Genomic DNA, 20,335 nt, shown 5'->3' with positions numbered 1-20,335 from the left:
TTTCTCTATGGAAGCTTAAGTAGTGTAGCAATGGAATAGGTATCAAAGAATAAACAAATCACCTATCTGAATTTCTTTTTTAATGCCAAAAGGTTAAGTATGAAGATTAAATCTTTTGGGAAAACTCAATCTAAATATGCAGGACATTTCTGTGAGTTCTTTATACAGTGTAGTCCTGAGAAAGATTTATTTTTTCTTAAAAAGATTTTATTTATTTATTTGAGAGAAAGAGAGCATGAGCTCGAGGGAGGGGCAGAAGGAGAGGGAGAAGCAGACTCCCTGCTGAGTGTGGAGACCAACACAGGGCCTGACCCCAGGACCCTGAGATCATGACGTGAGCTGAAGTCAGACACTTAACCGACTGAGCCACCCAGGTGCCCCTTTAATTATTATTTTTTTAAGATTTTATTTTTTATTTTTTTTTACTTTTTAAAAAAATTTTTTTTTAATTTTTATTTATTTTTATTATGTTAATCACCATACATTACATCATTAGTTTTTGATGTCGTGTTCCATGATTCATTGTTTGTGTATAACACCCAGTGCTCCATGCAGAACATGCCTTCTTTAATACCCATTTGACAGAGACACAGCGAGAGAGGGAACACAAGCAGGGGGAGTGGGAGAGGGAGAAGCAGGCTTCCTCCAGAGCAGGGTGCTTGATGTGGGGCTCGATCCCAGGACCCTGGGACCATGACCTGAGCCAAAGGCATCAGACGCTTAACGACTGAACCACCCAGGCGCCCCAGGATTTTATTTTTTTAAGTAATCCCTACACCCAACATGGGCTCAGATCTACAACCCCAAGATCAGGAGTCTACATGCTTTACCTACTGAGCCAGCCAAGGGCCCTGAGAAAGATTTAATTTTGATTGAAATGCTTTACTGTAGGGGCACCTGGGTGGCTCAATCAGTTAAGCGTCTGCCTTCAGCTCAGATCATGATCCCAGAGTTCTGGGATCCAGCCCCGTGTGGGGCTCTCTGCTCAGTGGGGAGTCTGCTTCTCACTATCCCTCTGTCCCTCCCCCCTGCTCGTGCTCTCTCTCTCTCTCAAATAAAAAAATCTTAAAAAAAAAAAATGCTTTACTATAATAATCGTTATAATTCTCTCATAAAGTGACATCACTGTTTAAGTAGATTTGTTGCCAAAAACTCTTTATTTAATTGGAAAAAAAGCATAGTTTACAAGAGTTTATTCTGTTGTCTTCCAGAAACACTAAAGGCAGTTTTTTTTTTATTACATTTTAATTGAAGACTAATAGTACTACTGCTTTATATCATAGGAGTATTTTAACCTACAAATTAGCTCTACTCATTTCAAAGTAAAAATTCCATAGTGAAATGGTATACAAAACTTAAAAATATTCAGGTTTAAAAATCAAAGCCACTATAGTTTTTTTTTTTTCTTTCTACATAGGGTTCTGAAGATGGCTTGAAAGAAAAAAATGAAATAATTGTCCGACTAGAAGAAAAAACCAATAAAATTACTGCAGCCATGAGGCAGCTGGAGCAAAGGTACAGCATTTTCAGTCTTAGTTTCTTTTTTTCCTTTTTTTCTCCCTTTTCTTTATTCAACTCTGACACCTGCCACAAAAACCATTAGGAAAATTTATTAGGACTTTTTTTTTTTAAGCCCAGCAAGATTTTGCCTTTTTGTTTTGGTTGTTGCATGGAATCAAGTTGCTTTATAGTAGGCTGAATTCATTTGAATTTGCCATTTTGTGGATTTTCTTAAAAGATTTAATATCGGCAATTTCATGTGGTTCAATCGATGACATAAAACAAATACACAAACAAAAACTTTGAAAAAGTGAAAAACGAACAAAATCTATGGTGGAATTATCCCTGATTGATTTCCATGCATATTGATTGTCATATCCTTTGTCATTCATCATCTCTTTATCTGAAATCAAGCTTTGAGTTGGCAGTTTAGTTGCGTTTCTTTGAGCTAGGACCCTCAACCCAAACCAATAAATAATTTTATTTAAATTGAATTGTTTTGTATTGGCATTTTTCACTTTTATTGTTGGAAAATGTAATGTATTTCCATTGACCTGTCATGTTGGTGTCAACATATGTCTTATCATTGCTTTCTTTGAATCTACTTATGAAAAACATAACTATTAATGCTTTATTGACATGAATATTCTTTTATTGACATCCTCTTTCTTCTTTTTTCTTTTTTGTTTTCTTTATCCCCATTTTTACATTTTGGACATCTTTATTACCTTTCTCTGTCTTTAATTTCTGTCCATTCCATTATGAAGTGACAGTGATTTGTTAACTCAAACTAGGACAATTGCAATGTCATTGGTGAAATATGCCAGCAGTGACACTCAGGACCAGTACAAGCTGGTCAAAGATATATCTTTCTGAAAACCACTTGTATTTAAACAGACTAAAAGAGAGTCGACAATTTTATAATATATTAAATAGAAAATAATTTAAGCTATTAAGTATTTGAAAAGGGTATTAAGAACCCTGTCCACTTCTTGATCAGCTGCTGTGGTAATACACTGCCATGAAGCAGAGTGGGTGCACTTGGATTTCCAAAAACACATTCCTCAAACCTTGTGCACAAAGGCTGATTTGAGTATTGACCTTTTGGAGGTCAGGATTTTCAAGTGCAGTTTTATCTTTTTAGCTACTTTTTGATGGAAAATATAAACATTGTTTAAAAATAAGTTAACCCTTTGGTTTCACAGTGTGTTGGCACAAATTTTCCCTCTTGGCCCACTCTTGGCCTAATGGCTTCTTTACTGATTTTTTAATATGTTTTAAAATAGTTTATAACCCAGATTGGCCTTTCTCTTGTGCTCTAGCACCTCAGTTTTCCAGTTCCCTTAGCCCTCTTCTGTGATAGCACAACTTCAAGCCCTACCTCACTCTGAGTTTTATTTTAGTTTCTGTAATCTTAGAGAAATACTTGGGTCCCTGTCCCCCTACGTTAATATTTTAAAATTAAATTTCAATTTAGAGATAACTTGAATGTTATTCTCTTTTGCTCAGAAGTGGCATTTATACTTCTCAAATGTGTCAGGTTGCCCCACTGGTATGTTTTTAGGAAGAAAAGAAGAGGCAGTGTTTTCAGCTAGTTGAATAGAAATTTTGCCTGTGATTCCCTACAAGGAGTTAATGTCTCTTTAATACGTGGGAAAAGTTTTCTTATAAAAACATTGAAGTTAAATCTAAGAAATCCTAGATGGGAGGCAGGGAGTGGAGCTAAGCACAGGGAGAAGCAATGACTTACAAATAAAAACAGAACAAATGAAAATCACATTTTAAGCTAATATTTAAACATCAGTGATGAACAAAAATGATCTCTAGAGAATGTTGCCAACTAATACTATATTCTTTCGAATCTTAACATACACACAACACACACACACACACACACACACACACACACACACACAGCTTTCGGCATAATGTAGTAAATGCATAAAGATCCTACAGGGAGGACCTGGCTGTTCGAAATAATTGCAGGTCTTTGCTCTTGGCCTTGTAGCACACTTGATTCCTGGCATACACATCCTAACATAATAAATAACAATGTGGCTTCTTCACCTAGTGTAGACGTAAATACTGTGCTTTACATGGTTTTGTAAAAAGGCAGTAACACACCCATTATACTTTCAAAGTTAATTCATTCTGCTCTACGTAAGTGGTAAAGGCTGTATTGCTTTGCATTGTTAATTATGAACAAGAAATAAAACAAATTTGAAGATAGTATTCTGGGCATATTATATGTTATATTGAAAAAAAATCACATAACAATTTCTAGACATTGTGTGGCTCTTTCACGTTTGAGTTTGTGAGTTTCCCCCCAAACTTTGTTTTCATTTAGAAATGTTTCTATTTCCCCATTTTTCTTTTATTTGTCTTCTTCACCCTTTTACACCCTAGTTCTAGCCTCAGTTTTACCCAAAGTTGATTTGAATTACACCAGATTGCAGCAAGCAGAGAAGGCGCAAATGGAAGCTGAAGATGAAGACAAGAAATATCTACAAGAGTGTCAGAGTAAATCCGACAATCTGCAGAAACAAATCTCCCAAAAGGAGAAACAGCTGTGAGTATTTCACTCTTGGAAATAAATACTTGTATTAACATAATTCCCACCCCTTCTTTTTTGCACATAATGGTAGGATACCTATATTTTCCTTTAGTTAATGATGCCAGCTAGATTATGGAGTTCTCCTTGAGAAATAAAAAAAAATTAGAAAACATAATTGATAAAACTTGTGTTTTTTTGTCCCTTTATTGTTTTCAGAGCATTTCAACTATCTTGTTACCTTGCTCAAGAAGAATTTTATTCTTTCTGCTGGTATATAAAAGCAGATGGCCATTATATTTCTAGGTACTGAGTGTAATATGCCTTTGTAACTCAAAGGAACTTATCAAAGAATAAGAAGTTTTTTGAGAACATTTTTATTAATACTTCATATGACAGATCTATATATCTATTACCAGCTAAGAATGATGTCCATATACGTCATTGGACTGATAAAGGCAAGTTGCAGACAGTATGTGAGGTATAATCCCATTTTTTATAGAATTAAAACTGTGCATATGTGCATATTTACATATATATATAAAGAGAGAAAAGAGTTTAAAGAATACAGATTCTGGGGAATGATTATCTTAGGGGAGTGATGGCAGATTGGCAGGGGTATTTTAGTTTTTACTTTATTAAACATCAGTATTTTCCCCCAGTCAATATGTGTTACTTTTGTTATTAAAATAAAGCAACAATAGAAAATAGTTATGTATTATGTTTAACAGATCATTAAACCAGACTACATGCCATTTATGATGTATAACTTGCTAAGCTGCCTTGAGATCCATTGGTTGAGGTGACATTAAACTCCTCTCAATTTTTGCTAATTTTCTAATAGTTCTGTCAATTATTGAGAAGGGGATTTGTTGAATATCCCAACTTTAATTGTGGATTTGTGTATTTCTAGTTTTAGTTCTAACGGTTTTTGCTTCTTGTATACTGAAGTTCTGTTGTTTGGTGCCTACACATTTAGGATTGCTGTATCTTTTTGGTGAATTGACCTTTTTATCAACATAATATGCTTCTTTATCTCTGGTAATTTTCTTTATCAGATGTTAATAGAGCTATTTCTTTCTTTTGATTAATATTGTCATGTAATAAAACATTAACATTCGCACTTTTCGGTCTTTAAACTTTCAGCCTAATCTTTATTATCATCATCAGTATATTTGAAGAAAGTTTCTTATAGTTCATATATTTTTATCTGTTCTGACAATTTCTTAATGATATATTTAGTCCATTTACATTTAGTGTAATTGTTGATATGAGAGCTTAAGTTGCTGTTTTATTGTTTTTTTGTTGTTTTGTTTTTCATTCCTTTATTTCTTTTTTCCTGCCTTCCCATGGATTACTTGAATATTATTTAGAATTCCTTTTTGATTTATCTATAGTATTTTTGAGTGTATCTCTTCGTATAGATTTTCTAATGATTGCTGTAGATACTATCTTATATATTTGCAACTTTTCAGTTTATTGGTGCCAACATTTTACTTCTTTGAATGAAGTGTGGAAGCCTTACTTCCACTTAGATCTTTTTACTCTCTCCCTTTTATAACATAATTGACTTAAATATTTTCTCTGCGCAAACCATATCAGACAATATTAGAAAGTTTTTTTTTTAATATAAACTCTAAGTCCATTGTTGAGTTTGAACTCATGACTCTGAGATCAAGAGTTGCATGCTTTATGGCTGAGCCAGCCATGTGCCCCCACATCAGACAGTATTATAGTTTGTCCTTCAAACATTAAACATAATTTAGAAAACTTTATTGTTCTTTCGTCATTCCTGAAATTCCAAGTTTTCTTCTGTATCTGAAGAACTTTTTTTGTGTTTCTTTTAGGATATGTCTGTTGGCAACAAATTCTCTTATTTATTTTTTTTCATCTGAGGTCTTGATTTCACCTTCATTTCTGAAAGATATTTTCAGAATATCCTTAGAATTCTGAGTTGACAGTTCTTTTCTTTCAGCACTTGAAAAGTGTTGTACCACTTTCTTTTGGTTTTCATAGTTTCTGATGAAAAATACTGTCATTTGAATCCTGTTCTTCTACCCAAGATTATTTCTTTGGATTTATCCTCTTTAGGCTTTGGTCAGCTTCTTGAATCTTTATGTTTATCTTTACCAAATTTGGAAAATTTTCAGCTTTTTTTCTAGATATTTTTTCCAGCTCCAACTGCTTTCTCTCTTCTGGAATTCTTTTTTTTTTTTTTTTTTTTAAGATTTATTCACTTTAGGAACACCTGGGTGGCTCAGTCAGTTAAGCATTTGCCTTCGGCTTGGGTCATGATCCCAGGGTTCTGGGATTGAGCCCTGCATTGGGCTCCCTGCTCAGCAGGAAGCCTGCTTCTCCCTCTCCCTCTGCCCCTCCTTCCCACTCATTCTCTCTCTCTCTCTAATAAATAAAATCTTATTTAAAAAAAAGACTTACTCACTTTAGAGAAAAGAAAGGGAGTGGGGACAGAAGGAAGTAGGAGAAGGGAGAATCCTAAGCAGACTCCTTGCTGAGCATGGAGCCTGACACGGTGCTTGATCTCACAACCCTGAAATCATGACCGGAGCCGAAATCAAGAGTTGGATGTTTAACTGACTGAGCCTCCCAGGCTCCAGGCTCCCCTCTCTTCTCTGGAATTCTGATAACCTTGAATATTAGATTTTTAAAAAAACAGCCCTATAGGTCTCTGACACTTTTTTTTCCCCCAGTCTTTTTTGTCTCTTGTTCAGATTGGGTAATTTCTATTGTAGTGTTTTTTTGTTTTGTTTTGTTTTAAGTAGGCTCTGTGCCCAATGTGGGGCTTGAACTCACAACCCTGAGATCAAGAGTCACATGGTCTACTAACTGAGCCAGCCAGGTGCCCCTCTGTTGTAGTGTTTTGAAATTCATTCTTTCATCATCTTCGTTCTCCTACTGAGCCCATTTAGTGAGGTTATTGTATATTTCCTTTTGACTATATTTCCTTCCTCTCTCTCTTTCTTTTTTACTTGTCTATGGCCGTACCACCCTGAATGTGCCCAATCTCGTCTGATCTTTTTTGCTAAAACTTACTATTTTGTTTCAAGTGTGTTCTTAATTGGTCATAGCATTTTTATGATGACTGCTTTAAAATTCTTGTATAGTCAGAATTACCTGACATGTTGGCATCTGTTTTTTCTCATCCAAGTTAAGATTTTTCTTGGGTCTTGGTATGACAAGTGTTTTTCAGTCGCATTCTGGACATATTGAGAATTATGTTATGAGACTACATCTTATTTAAATTTTAGCAGCTCTCCACTGAAACCACACCAGCAGGGGAATATAGATGCTGACTCCTCTCTCTCTCTTTTTTAAAGATTTATTTATTTATTTTAGAGTGCAAGGAGGAGGCGCAAGGGCAGAGGGACGGGGAGAGAGAATCCCAAGCAGACACCACACTGAGCATGGAGCCAGATGCAGGGCTCAATTCCATGACCCCAAGATCATGACCTGAGCCAAACCAAGAGTCAGACACTTAACAGACTGAGCCACCAAGGTGCCCCAACACTGACTCTTTATACCAAGTGGGGATAGTAGAATCCTAGAACCATTCTGGATGGGATGGAGAAGGGTGCCTAACTACTGGGCGGGGATTGAAATCTGTGCTTTCCACTCAGTCTCTACTGACACTGTGGAAAAGAGGAGTGGTGCCTTGTTACTCTCAAGTAGGAGCGGAAGTCCAGGGTTCTGCCTTGGTCTCTGCTGACACCATTCTGGAAGAGAGGTAGAGGTACCTCATTTCAGTGGGCAGGGGTAGAAATCTAGGCTTCTCATGTGGCTTTCACTGACCTGGGGAGGGTGAGAAATACCTTATTGATGTGGGGTTAAAAGTCCAGGTTCCCAATGTGGTCTCCATAAGAGGGTGCTGGGCAGTAGTGAAAGTCCAGGCTTGCCACTTGGACTTCTCTGATATTACCACTTTGGGGATTGGGAGAGACACTTTATTATTGCCAGTGCGGATGGCAATCTAAGCTCCCCGCTTGGCCTTTGCTAACAGTGGTTGAGGGCCTATGGCTTTTTCCTCTGAGTTTTTTTGTTTTTTGTTTTGCTGCAGTAGGGCATTTATTGTCAAAAAGGTTTCTATCAATTCTAGGCTACCTTTCCCCAGTTCTTTAGCAAGAGAGAGCAGGCTTTTCTTTGGACTTTTTTTTTTTTTCTGTATCCATTACAGATATTGGGCTTCTTCAACACCCACTCTGAGCTATATAGGAGGCAAAAGGAGGCCTCAGGGAACTCCTCACCATGTTATTCTTTGCCTTCTGGGGTTCCTACTGCTATGGGGCTAACCTAGTTAATAAGTCTTGGATACAACTCTAGAGAGAAGATGTTTGTTTCTGCTAAAACCATGAAAATAATTTTGTCTCTCAGTTGGTGCCATTTTGGTAGAGCATGAACATGTGAACAATTTGGAGATCAGGGAATCCCTGATGGCTCAGAAAAATTGTAATGGTTTCTGTAGAAAGGGGCAGCTGGGACTCTGTCCAAGAAAAACAATTTCCATTTTTTTCTCCTAAAATGGAAGTAACTTTATTGATTTCTGACTTTGAAAATATTACATGCTGTTGGAAAATGTAGGAAAATGTGAAGAAAATAAAAATTAGAGATAGTTGTTTTTTTTTTTTACATTTTGATGAATATCCCTTTTTTTGGTATACATAGATGTTTTTTATGTATTTTAGAAAGAGGATCATACTACATGCTTTTTAGTATCTTGTTTATTGCATGTGCTATGTCATGGGCAATGTATCATATCAATTAATACACCATCGTATCAGTTAATCTAAAGGAATCCTTTAGCCTGAAAAATTGTGCTTTATCGTTTGAGTTTGCATCTTTGATTATTGGTGGGATCCTTTTGTATTTCCTTATTTTATGAATTGCCAGTTCTTATCTACTTTTTCCCTTGGAGTGTTCAGCTTATTAATATTTACTTGTAAGAGTTCTTTATTTACTCTGGGTATTTCACATACACTGAAATATTTTCTAAATTTACTGTTTTTAAACTTTGTTCATAGTGGTTTTTTAATTTAGACATTTTAAAGTTTTTTTTAAGATTTAAAAATTTTTTTTTTAATTTATTTATTTGACAGAGAGAGAGATAGCGAGAGAGGGAACACAAGCAGGGGGAGTGGGAGAGAGAGAAGCAGGCTTCCCACAGAGCAGGGAGCCCGATGCGGGGCTCGATCCCAGGACCCTGGGATCATGACCTGAGCCAAAGGCAGATGCTTAACGACTGAGCCCCCCAGGCGCCCCTAGACATTTTGAAGTTTTAAATAGTTTTTCCTTTTTTTTCCTTTATGGTTTCTGCCTCTTGTGGTCAATGTGTATTTTGACAATATATTTATAATAACTTAAAAATATTTTTCCTTTGCTTTTTCACTGTTTTTTTTCTGATTCTGGATGATGAGGCCACTCAAGGCACTCCATACTTTGGTTACTTCAGTTTTAGTAACATATACCTGTCTCTGTATTCCTTTTGAATTTGTAGTGAAATAGTATTTATCAACAATTTGTAAATTCCATTTAGGGGTATCTCTTCTCTTCAGCCTGAATTATAAAATCTAAAATTTACTTCACGGAAAAATAATATGGCTATAGATAGAAATGCTAACTTTATGAGGAAACAAAAGTAATCAAAATATCAACACAAGAGTATTAAAATGATATATTGTGAAAGTCTCAATATTATATATTGCTATTAAAATTTAAAGTATTAGAGGGCACCTGGGTGGCTCAGTCGGTTAAGCATCTGCCTTTGGCTCAGGTCATGATCCCAGGGTCCTGGGATTGAGCCCCGCATCGGGCTCCCTGCTTCGTGGGAAGCCTGCTTCTCCCTCTCCCACTCCCCCTGCTTGTGTTCCCTCTCTGTGTCTCTCTCTGTCAAATAAATAAATAAAATCTTAAAAAAATTGTAGCATTATTTGTTTATGACTCATCTGTTACACCTACTTATGAGCAATAATTTTCAAAATGATTTCTCTTTGGTATCCTAAAGTGTAGGAATTTGACTACTTTTGTTTTGCCAGATAGCACCTGTTAGAATGATGATGTTAGCGCTTTCGAATGTGAATTGGCATTTCCAGGCTGTATGAGTTTTCCTCTTGGCGTCTCTTTGGGCTTAGCTCTGTCCTGTAAGCAATCTGTAAAGTACCAGGGTTGATTTTTCTGTGACTGATGTTTAATTGGTTTAGTGGTTGCTGTAATTCTTATATCAGAACAATAGTTAGTTGTAAAATTTTGTACATGGCACAGAAATGTAAATAATTAAAACTTCACATTTTTCTCCTTTGTTTTATTCCCCCAAGATACAACCAGTTTTAATAGTGTGGTATACCCTTCAAGGCATTTTATATGCTCATATGGCATTTATGTACACAGAATTTAAAAATGACATAAATTATTGTTTAGGAAGGAGTTTTTGTGGTTGGCAAATATATTGATATGTTGGGATCAGAAAACCCTGTGCTGCTGAACTTGTTTACAAAAAATATTTATGAAAGAAAATACCTGAAGAAATGCACAAAAATGAAAATAATCAAAAAGATGGTGTTATTGAAGAAAGCAGACAACTGTCATGTGAGAAATAGCACTAAGCTTCTGTGTGTTTGTCATTCAAGGGTGCAGCTGGAAACTGATTTGAAGATTGAGAAGGAATGGAGGCAGACTTTGCAGGAAGATCTTCAAAAGGAGAAAGATGCCTTATCTCATCTTAGAAATGAGACCCAACAAATCATTAGTCTTAAAAAAGTAAATGGTGGTAAAACTTTAAAAATTATATCTTTGAAAACTAAGTTACTTAAAAAGAGAAATCATAATTTATATTTATACCAAAGAGACAGAATATACTGGTCATCTTTAAAAATACCAGTAAGAAGGGGTGACTCTTTGGGGTCGTGAGTTCAAGCCCCACATTGGGTGGAGAGTTTACTTTAAAAAAAAAACAAACCATGGGGCGCCTGGGTAGCTCAATCGGTTGAGCATCTGACTCTTGGTTTCAGCTCAGGTCATGATCTCAGGGTCGTGGGATTGAGCCCTGAGCCTTGTGTTGGGCTCCGTGCTCACTGGGGAGTCTGCTTGAGATTCTTTCTTTCCTTCTGCCCCTCCCCCCCCAGATAAATAAATAAATAAATCTTAAAAGAAAAGAAAACCAGTAAGGAGATTAAATGAATGGGAAATAGGTGATAGTTGATGGAACAGCTATGAAAGAGCTTGGACATAGAGTTCTGTTTTTTATAAAAAGCTAAAGGATATATGTTCCTAATTATTGGTATATATACAATGGGGAGTTTCTTGTTTATTTCTTTTAAATTGCATTTTCTGTCTTTTATTGTTTTGAAGGAGTTCCTTAACATCCAGGATGAAAATCAGCAGTTGAAAAAAATATATCATGAACAGGAGCAAGCTCTTGAAGAACTTGGCAACAAACTTAGCGAGTAATTTCTCTTTTTTCCTTCATCTATATAGTCATTTACATTTATAAAGGTAGGAGTGTGCTAAACCAAGTAGGCAGAAGAGTTTAAATATAGAAAAAAAATATATAAACTATTAAAATCAAAACCAAAAACCTTAAAGATAAACATGCAAGACTGGATTGGAGAGATTTTGTTAAAAGTTAGGTTCAGTTTAATACATTTTAACTTTAAATGCTTATCCAGTAGATGAAAGTTAAGACTCTTGTTTCATTTCTTCAAATTAGAGAATTCAGAAGTTCATTTAATATATTTTCCCCAGAGCAACAGAAACCAAATTTCCAAAATACCTGGAGAGATTGTTTTCAGACTGTTTTGAGAGGGAGCCAACATTGTGAGAAGTGGAGAGTTTTATGCTCGAGTTGGGGCTTAACTCCATACAGTGTGGTTGGTTCTGTTGCAGCCAAGTGTTACTGGGTTGCTAGAAAGACAAGAAGAAGTAGTGTTCTGTCTTTCTCACCTTCCTCCTTGTTCCATGTGGTCTGTGTTTTGGGTTAGCAGCTTCATCTTTGTGCCCTGATTGAACATATTGCCAAGTATCTGGGATAAGCCTCGGAAGGTTTAATTTAGTATTGAATGTATCACTGCCATGTTAAAAAAAAACAACACCAAAAAACAGAAAAGTAAAAGAAAGCTATAGTGCCCATAATCTTATCACCTGTATAAACCCCTTTGATGTTTTATATGGTTAAAAATTCAAATAGCACAATTTCCTCCCTCTCCCAAGTATCAATCCTCAAAGTTAGTGAGCCTTAGTGAACCTCAAAGCAAATTTATATGTGAATATCTTATCATATATCATTAGTCATATATGTACGTATATATCATTTGTAACAAACTCAATAGAAATTGTAACTGGAAAGGAGACTTCATTGCTAAAGATGAAGTTCCATTAAGAAATCTTGAGAGCAATTTCTAAGGCCATAGGAGAGTAGTTCACTAAAACCACAAAAGGAAATACTAGTTCTCAAAAAGATAAAGCTGTTGGGGTGCCTGTGTGGCCCAGTTAGTAGAACATGTGACTCTTGATCTTGGAGGTCATGAGTTTGAACTCCACATTCGGGGTAGAGTTGGCTTTAAAAAAGAAAAGATAAAGCTATTTTTGTTTCTATAAATTCAAAGAACAATTTACATTGTGAGTCTAATAAGCAAGATTTCAATTCTAATCTGGCATTCACCTAATGAGCACTTTGACCTAGACCCTATGCTAAGTGCTTATTACCTTATTTCCCATTTATTCATTTGACAAATACTAAGCTTGTATTACGTGCCAGTCCAAGTGCCAAGGACTCAGCAGTGCACAATCCCCACAACAAAAATAATATTTACATTTAAGATCATAAAGGTTTAATATTAAAACAGATTAGAATAGTAAAAGGGGAATGTGTATATTAACCTTCCACCCATCTCCCACGCAGTGCTAAAAACTGTATAGTTTATTAAAGGCATAATCATTTTAATGTTTAGATAGCTGAATTCACTTTTTAAATTTTATTTAAGTTCAAATTAATTAACATATAGTGTAGTATTACGATTTCAAGAGTAGAATTTAGTGATTCATCACTTTACATACAACACCCAGTGCTCATCCCAGTAAGTGCCCTCCTTAACCCCCGTCACCTATTTAGCCCCCCCCCCCCCCAGCAGCCCTCAGTTTGTTCTCTTAACTATAGAGTCTCTTATGGTTTGCCTCCCTCTCAGTTCTTATTTTTACCTCCCCTTCCCCTTTGTACATCTGTTTGTTTTCTTAAATTCCACATATGAGTGAAATCATATGATATTTGTCTTTCTCTGACTTATTTCACTTAGCATGATACCCTCCGATTCCTCACTTTTTTTTTTTTTTTTTTTTTTTTTTTAAGATTTTAAGTAATCTCTATACCCAATGTGGAGCTCAAACCTACAACCCTGAGATCAAGAGTTGCACGCTCAGGGCACCTGGGTGGCTCAGTCGGTTAAGCATTCATCTCTTGATCTTGGCTCCGGTTTTGATCTCAGGATCATGAGTTCAAGCCCTGCATTGAGTAGGCCTAGCGTGGAGCCTACTTAAAGAGTCGCATGTTCTACCAACTGAGCCAGCCAGGCACCTCTGAATTCACTTTTTTCCCCTTTTTCCTTTAGTCTAGTTTGTTGTTTCTCAATTTTTGGTTTGCATGAAAATTACTGCTCAAGATTGGACATACTCAACAATCTATACTGAACTTTATGGGCTATTTAAGGAATTTTCAAGGGTTATTTTGACTAAGTTTTTTTTTTTTATTAAGTTTTTTTATACATGCCTACCTCCTCTGTAACTGCTGTATGCGTGTTCTTCTGAAGTTTGTGAGTTTCTTTGTTTTTTTTACTTAAGAATATGTTAGAACAGGTTTTTCCAAATCAGTACATCAAGATGTTCCATAGGATGGGTGTGCTATAATTTAAACTTTCTAATTTTTTTTCTTTTATAAATGATAATGCTGTGAAATCCTTGTATGCTTGTGTTGATATATCTTGATACACTTTAATGAATATATCTGAAGAGTAGGTTCCTTAAAGGTGATTGCTGGGCCAAAAAGAATGTGCTTTAAAAAAATTCTGGTAGTGTCAAATTATCCTCTATCTCCAATATTAGACCCCTTCAATATTTCCAATATTAGTAGGAGAGAATGTTTTTGCCAGTCTGATAGTTGAAAATCTTACTGTTTTGATTTGTATTTCTTTAACCATAAGCACAGTTGAGCATCTATATTTATCTCTTTAAGTAATCTCTATGCCCAACGTGGGGCTCAAACCCACAACCCCGAGATGAAGTGTTGGATGCTCCATGGACGGAGCCAGCCAAGTGCCCCTGAACGTCTATATTTATTAGTGTTCCTTTTGTGTTTATAGTTTACTGCCTGTTCATATCCTGTGCATATTTTTGGTTGCTCATCTTTTTCTTAGGGGATTTTAAAAATTGTACACATTGTACATCTTCTGTTTGTCTTTTGTCTTTTTACTTCATTTTTCATATGTTTTTTCCTTGTTAATCTTTGAATTGTTATGGCACAGATTTATTAGTTTTCATCTGCTGTTTCTGGGGCCATAGTCTCTAAGACATGGATTGGACCAGCTTTGAGTAAGAACTCCTTTTATCCTTTTCTTTCTTTCTCCCCCCCCCCCCCATTTTATCCTTTCTTAACCGTAGTCCTCTTGAGTGGTGAGAATAATTTATCAGGGCTGGAGGAGAGACAGCGGCCCCTGTGAGGTTTCCCATACCACACCAGGTTATCTGTGAAAGACTTTTATTCTTCCTCTTCATCCTCCGGCTCCTGTGATTATAAGCTATCAGGTTCCTCCATAATACACAGGGTGATGAATATCTTTTTAAAAATTTATTGATGAGGAGGGACTGAGGTTGGATCAGTACTTTTTAATCTTTGCTTCTAATTTACCAGAAGCCTTTAGGCTTTATATAGTCCATTTGGGTATTATTTAAAATGCAGAGTGGGAGGATAAAGGTCATTTGGAATAATATGAACCATATTTAATTTTATTAAAAGGGAAAATACAGGTTTCAGAAAGAACCATGCAAGACTGTGTTTTCAAGTTATGATTAAACTTAAAAATTAGTATTCATTAGTATCACTCACAGGAATAAGTATTCCTCTACCATTTACTAGTTTCGTGACTTAGGGTTATTTAACATCTTTAAGCCCAGTTCCACATTTGTAAAATGGAATGTTATAAAATCCCCAAAGGGTTCTTTTTCTAATTAACTGAGAATAAGCATGTGAAAACCCCTAGCACAGTACCTTTGGTTATCACAACTAGAGTATCAGTTTTCTTGTCAGATGAGGTTGGATGTGAAAATTACTTTCTAGTGCTCACTTTCTGAACCTGTGATTTTAAATGTAAATGATTAATTTTAACTAGAAAAATACTTTCACTAATGAAGTATTTAATCTTACTGATTTCTTTTTTTTTTTTTTTTTTTTTAAAGATTTTATTTATTTATTTGAGAGAGAGAATGAGAGAGAGCACATGAGAGGGGGGAGGGTCAGAGGGAGAAGCAGACTCCCTGCCGAGCAGGGAGCCCGATGCGGGACTCGATCCAGGGACTCCAGGATCATGACCTGAGCCGAAGGCAGTCGCTTAACCAACTGAGCCACCCAGGCGCCCTAATCTTACTGATTTCTTATTAAAGGATTCTTAAAAAGAATTTTTGATAAATTTTGAAAGGTTTTAAATGTTATTCTGAATAAATTATGTTGTAGAGAGACGAATTAGGATTAAACAAAATGAAAGTGAGCTGTTCACATTTGAAGAAAATGTGGAACATGAAATATTAGGATGGAATATTCAAGGAAGAGAATCTAAACTAATATGTCTGTATTATAATGACTGGGTTTAAAATATGTGAAGGATGATAACCAGCTTTTTTCTTATCCTCATCAAGGCTTAAATTCCAAGAAGAAGAATTTTTAGTTTAGAAAAATAAATTTCCAGGGGCGCCTGGGTGGCTCGGTTGGTTAAGCGACTGCCTTCGGTTCAGGTCATGATTCTGGAGACCCAGGATCGAGTCCCACATCGGGCTCCCCGCTCGGCGGGGGGTCTGCTTCTCCCTCTGACCCTCCCCCTCTCATGCTCTCTGTCTCCCATTCTCTCTCTCAGATAAATAAATAAAACCTTTAAAAAAAAAAAAAAAAAAAGAAAAATAAATTTCCAGGACTCTTCCAAATGTAGTATTCTGTAAAAGATATTCTTTCCATGTAAAGAAAACTATAGATTTTTTTTTTCTTTCCTCAAAGCAGAGGTTTCAGGATTATCAGAGACTGTATCATTTATGGGTGTTTTTCCTATAGTGTCATAATCGATTGTATCACATTTATTATAGCCTCATGTTTTATCTTGGCCCTTCCCTATGCTGTTTTCATGCCATGGTCAAATATTTTACACAATTAAATATTTCTAAAAGCTAATTAAAAGGAACGATACAGACCTCTGTTTCCTCCGTACCGAGAGGAAATGTTCTGGCACATTGTGTTTACTGGCCCTGGAACTGCTGCTCCTTTCTTTAGCTTAGTTTGGCAACTTGTATCAGAGGGGGCGATATTTCCAGTGTCCATATTTGTGAATAAAGGCATTTTAACCAGAAATATAGCAACGCCAGTGAATTTCCATAACGATCTCTATAGCAAATGCCATTAAGCTACTTTTATTCCATGTTCAGGTTTTCTGTGTAGCAGTTACTGCTTTGGCTCTTATTCCCCCCAGTGTCAGTTTTCTTCAGGCACATTTTGTAGATGTGAATTTAGCCAAGAAAATTTTAGTATTGTGTTTTTATTTTTTTTTTAAAGATTTTATTTATTTATTCATGAGAGACAGAGAAAGAGAGAGGCAGAGGGAGAAGCAGGCTCCCAAGGAGCAGAGAGCCCGATGCGGGACTCGATCCCAGGACCCTGGGATCATGACCTGAGCCGAAGGCAGATGCTTAACCATCTGAGCCACCCAGGCGCCCTATTGTGTTTGTATTTTTAATCTGTGTAGTTTTACATTGATTATTCCCACGGTAGAAGTATGTGAACCAGATAAAAAACTAACATTTTTGGTTTTTTTTTTTTTGGTCTTGGAACAAGGAGCGCTTGTAGTATGAAGCAGTTTCCTACTGTTCTGCCTCAGGAGCAGAGACTTGATATACCTTTTGATCCACTAAATTCATTTTTAAGTTGTTTTCCTAAGAAAAAGAATACAAATATTTTGGTCATTCCAATTTTAATGAACAATTTTTGTGGCGAGAAATTTGAAATAAGTTGAAAGTTCAGCAGTAGATAATTATATAAACTACTTTATATTTTTCATGGTTTACCATGTAACCATTTTACCATAATGATGTGGCAGATACTTAATGACAAGTCAGTAGCTCTCAGCCTTTCAGGATATATTAATACCTGAAAAGAGCTGTTTATGGAAAACTATATAAATGATGACTCTATTTAAAATATACACATACTCGGGGGGATGGCGTAACTGGGTGATTGGCATTAAGGAGGCAGATGATGTAATGAGCACTGGGTGTTATATAAGACGCCTGAATCACTGACCTCTACCTCTGAAACCAATAATACGCTATGTTAAGTAATTGAATTTAAATTTAAAATATACACATATCATCAACATGTAGATTATCCTCTCTGGGTAGTAGGATCACAGATAATTATTGCTATTTATAATCTGCATGTTCATTAACATGTATTTTCAAAAGGTGAAAAGTATCACAATTCTATTTTCCTTAATATTCCCACTCTTACCATTCTTTTGCTTCTGGTAGAGAAATGGGTGTATAACGGCTAGCATGGGCTTTAATGTCACAAAGACCAGGGTTTGCATCCTGGCTTCCCCAGTTACTACCTCTGTGACCTGTTGCGAGTGATGAAACCTCATCAGGCCTCACTTTATTGATATTGATTGATTGATCTTTAAAATAGGTGAGTTTTTTGGGGCGCCTGGGTGGCTCAGTCGTTAGGCGTCTGCCTTCGGCTCAGGTCATGATCCCAGGGTCCTGGGATCGAGTCCCACATCGGGCTCCCTGCTCCACGGGGAGCCTGCTTCTCCCTCTCCCACTCCCCCTGCTTGTGTTCCCTCTCTTGCTGTGTTTCTCTCTGTCAAATAAATAAAATCTTTAAAAAAAAAAAAAAAGTTTTAAAATAGGTTTTTTTGTTTTGAAGATTAAATGAGCATATACATGCAAAGGTCATATAGCATGAAGTCTGGTGCACTGTGAGCCCACAGTAAATGACAGCGTTTACTGATATTGTCACAACCACATGAAAATGCCAGTATTCTTTTGTTAAAGCAATTTTTAAATTTAAAAAGGACATTTTTGCTTAGGACATTTAGAGAATATAGGAAAATATAAAATATAATCCCACTAGTCAAAGAAGATCATTAGAATCCTGTAGTATATACGGTTTTATATCCTATGAAAAACCAATACCTTAATGAATTGCTAGATGTTCTAGATGTAATATATTTACTGAAACATGGACCCATTTGTAATCTTTTCAGATCAAAACTTAAAATAGAAGATATAAAAGAAGCCAACAAAGCATTGCAGGTGAGTAGAAAGTGTTTTCCTCAAGTAGGAAAGTAGAGCTATATGTGAGTCCCCACTAGAAGGTAAAGCCTATATACACCTGAGGTGCTGAGTCCCAGGATGTATAGAGGCAGAAGCACCGAACAGGGAGCAGGGATGATGGGGATCCAGCTCCTCCCTGTTATGCCTCTAGAAGCAGTCAGTAATCATACTGGAAATGACCTTGGAGAGAACTTTGTCTACCTTCCTACAAAGCATGGCCTGATGGAGTGAAACTGCCTTTGAGAGTCCTTGAGTCCCTGTGCTGGTCTGTTAGTAGTTTTGACCATCAACAAGTCCCCCCTTCATGGAGTTTGTTCCCTCTTCTGAATGGCTTCTGAAACATGCAGAGGATTTTGCCCAGGGTTGCTTTGAATACTGAGGTTAATATGTGTGAAAAGTGATTAGTACAGTGGTTCAGTGTATGGTTCTGAATGCGTCTGGAGGCAAGAATCCCTTCTACAACATAGGAGGAAATGGTCTCTCTGTGAGTAGTTCAGTGAGATTACCTTCTACCACACAGCTTCCCATTCTGTTTTTTTAGCGAAGTGTTACATGAAAATAAAAAGTCAAGTAGTGCTAGAAAGAATTAAAAAAAGTAGTAGTCTCCTGTTCTTCACCCCCTTGTCCCTCATCCACCCTAGCTCCTGCCACCTGAAGGGGGCGACTTCCGATTCTTTTAGTCGTTCCTTCTGGCTTTACCCCACTATTTCTAAATAATAGGCAGTATATATTATTCACTCATTTATTTAAGACCTATTTTAGACCTATCTGTATGGCCTGGTTAACATGGTGGATGAGGAGTTTTGCCTACTCTCACCCTGGTCTGTTTGCTCTTCATTGTCCTCCCAATATAATTAAAAGTTTTCATGGAATTCATTTACTATATATTCTTTGACTATTTAAATATTGCTCTTTGCTGGGCCATGTAGTTTGTTGTGATTATATTTTCTTTCTTGAACTATTTCTTTTTTCTTTTGGAGTTAATAATTGCCTTTCCCCTGAAACTAATAATATACTATATGTTAACTAAATTGAATTTTAAAAAATTTTAAAAAAAGTTTTGTTGTATTAGAGCATTTCAGTTTTCTTATACCTTCAAACACCTTTATAACATGCTTTTTTCTTTTTTTTTTTTAAGATTTATTTATTTAGGGACACCTGGGTGGCTCAGTCGGTTAAGCGTCTGCCTTCGGCTCAGGTCATGATCCTAGGGTCCTGGGATCAAGCCCTGCATCGGGCTCCCTGCTCAGTGGGCAGCTTTCTTCTCCCTCTGCCTGTCCCTCCCCCTGCTCGTGCCCTCTCTCTCCCTCTCTCTGACAAATAAATAAAATCTAAAAAAAAAAAAAAAAAAAAAAAAAATTTATTTATTTGAGAGAGAGGGTGTGATAATGGGGGAGGGGTGGGCAGAAGGAGAGAGACAAGCAGACTCCACACTGAACACTCGAGGCTCAACGCAGGGCTCCATCATGACTTAAGCGGAAACCAAGAGTCGGATGCTCCACTGACTGAGCCACCCAGCCACCCCACCCCTAACATGCTTGCTTGCTTGCTTGCTTGCTTGCTTGCTTGATTTATTTTTAAAAAAGATTTTATTTATTTATTTGACAGAGAGAGAGACACAGCGAGAGAGGGAACACAAGCAGGGGAGTGGGAGAGGGAGAAGCAGGCTTCCCGCGGAGCAGGGAGCCCGATGCGGGGCTC

General features: G+C 36.6%; 1 protein-coding gene across 8 annotated transcripts in view; it reads left to right on the top strand.

Moving 5' to 3' along the window:
• The window catches only part of RUFY2 (RUN and FYVE domain containing 2), a 44,652-nt gene that overhangs the window by 22,005 nt on the left and 2,312 nt on the right, over nt 1–20,335 (top strand). For 5 of the 8 annotated variants that reach the window (XM_032423632.1, XM_032423629.1, XM_032423631.1 and 2 more), the window contains 5 exons: nt 1,418–1,515; nt 3,950–4,069; nt 10,687–10,816; nt 11,408–11,502; nt 18,565–18,613. In XM_032423632.1, coding sequence (XP_032279523.1) covers nt 1,418–1,515; nt 3,950–4,069; nt 10,687–10,816; nt 11,408–11,502; nt 18,565–18,613 — 492 coding nt within the window. The other 3 variants (XR_004301723.1, XM_032423635.1, XM_032423634.1) reach the window with 3 other exon arrangements.

This window comes from Phoca vitulina, unplaced genomic scaffold (assembly GCF_004348235.1).
Source record: "Phoca vitulina isolate PV1807 unplaced genomic scaffold, GSC_HSeal_1.0 scaffold29, whole genome shotgun sequence".
In the NCBI taxonomy this organism is placed as follows: Eukaryota; Metazoa; Chordata; class Mammalia; order Carnivora; family Phocidae; genus Phoca; species Phoca vitulina.
Note: the sequence above shows the minus strand (reverse complement) of the source record. Positions and strands in the feature narration are given on the sequence as shown.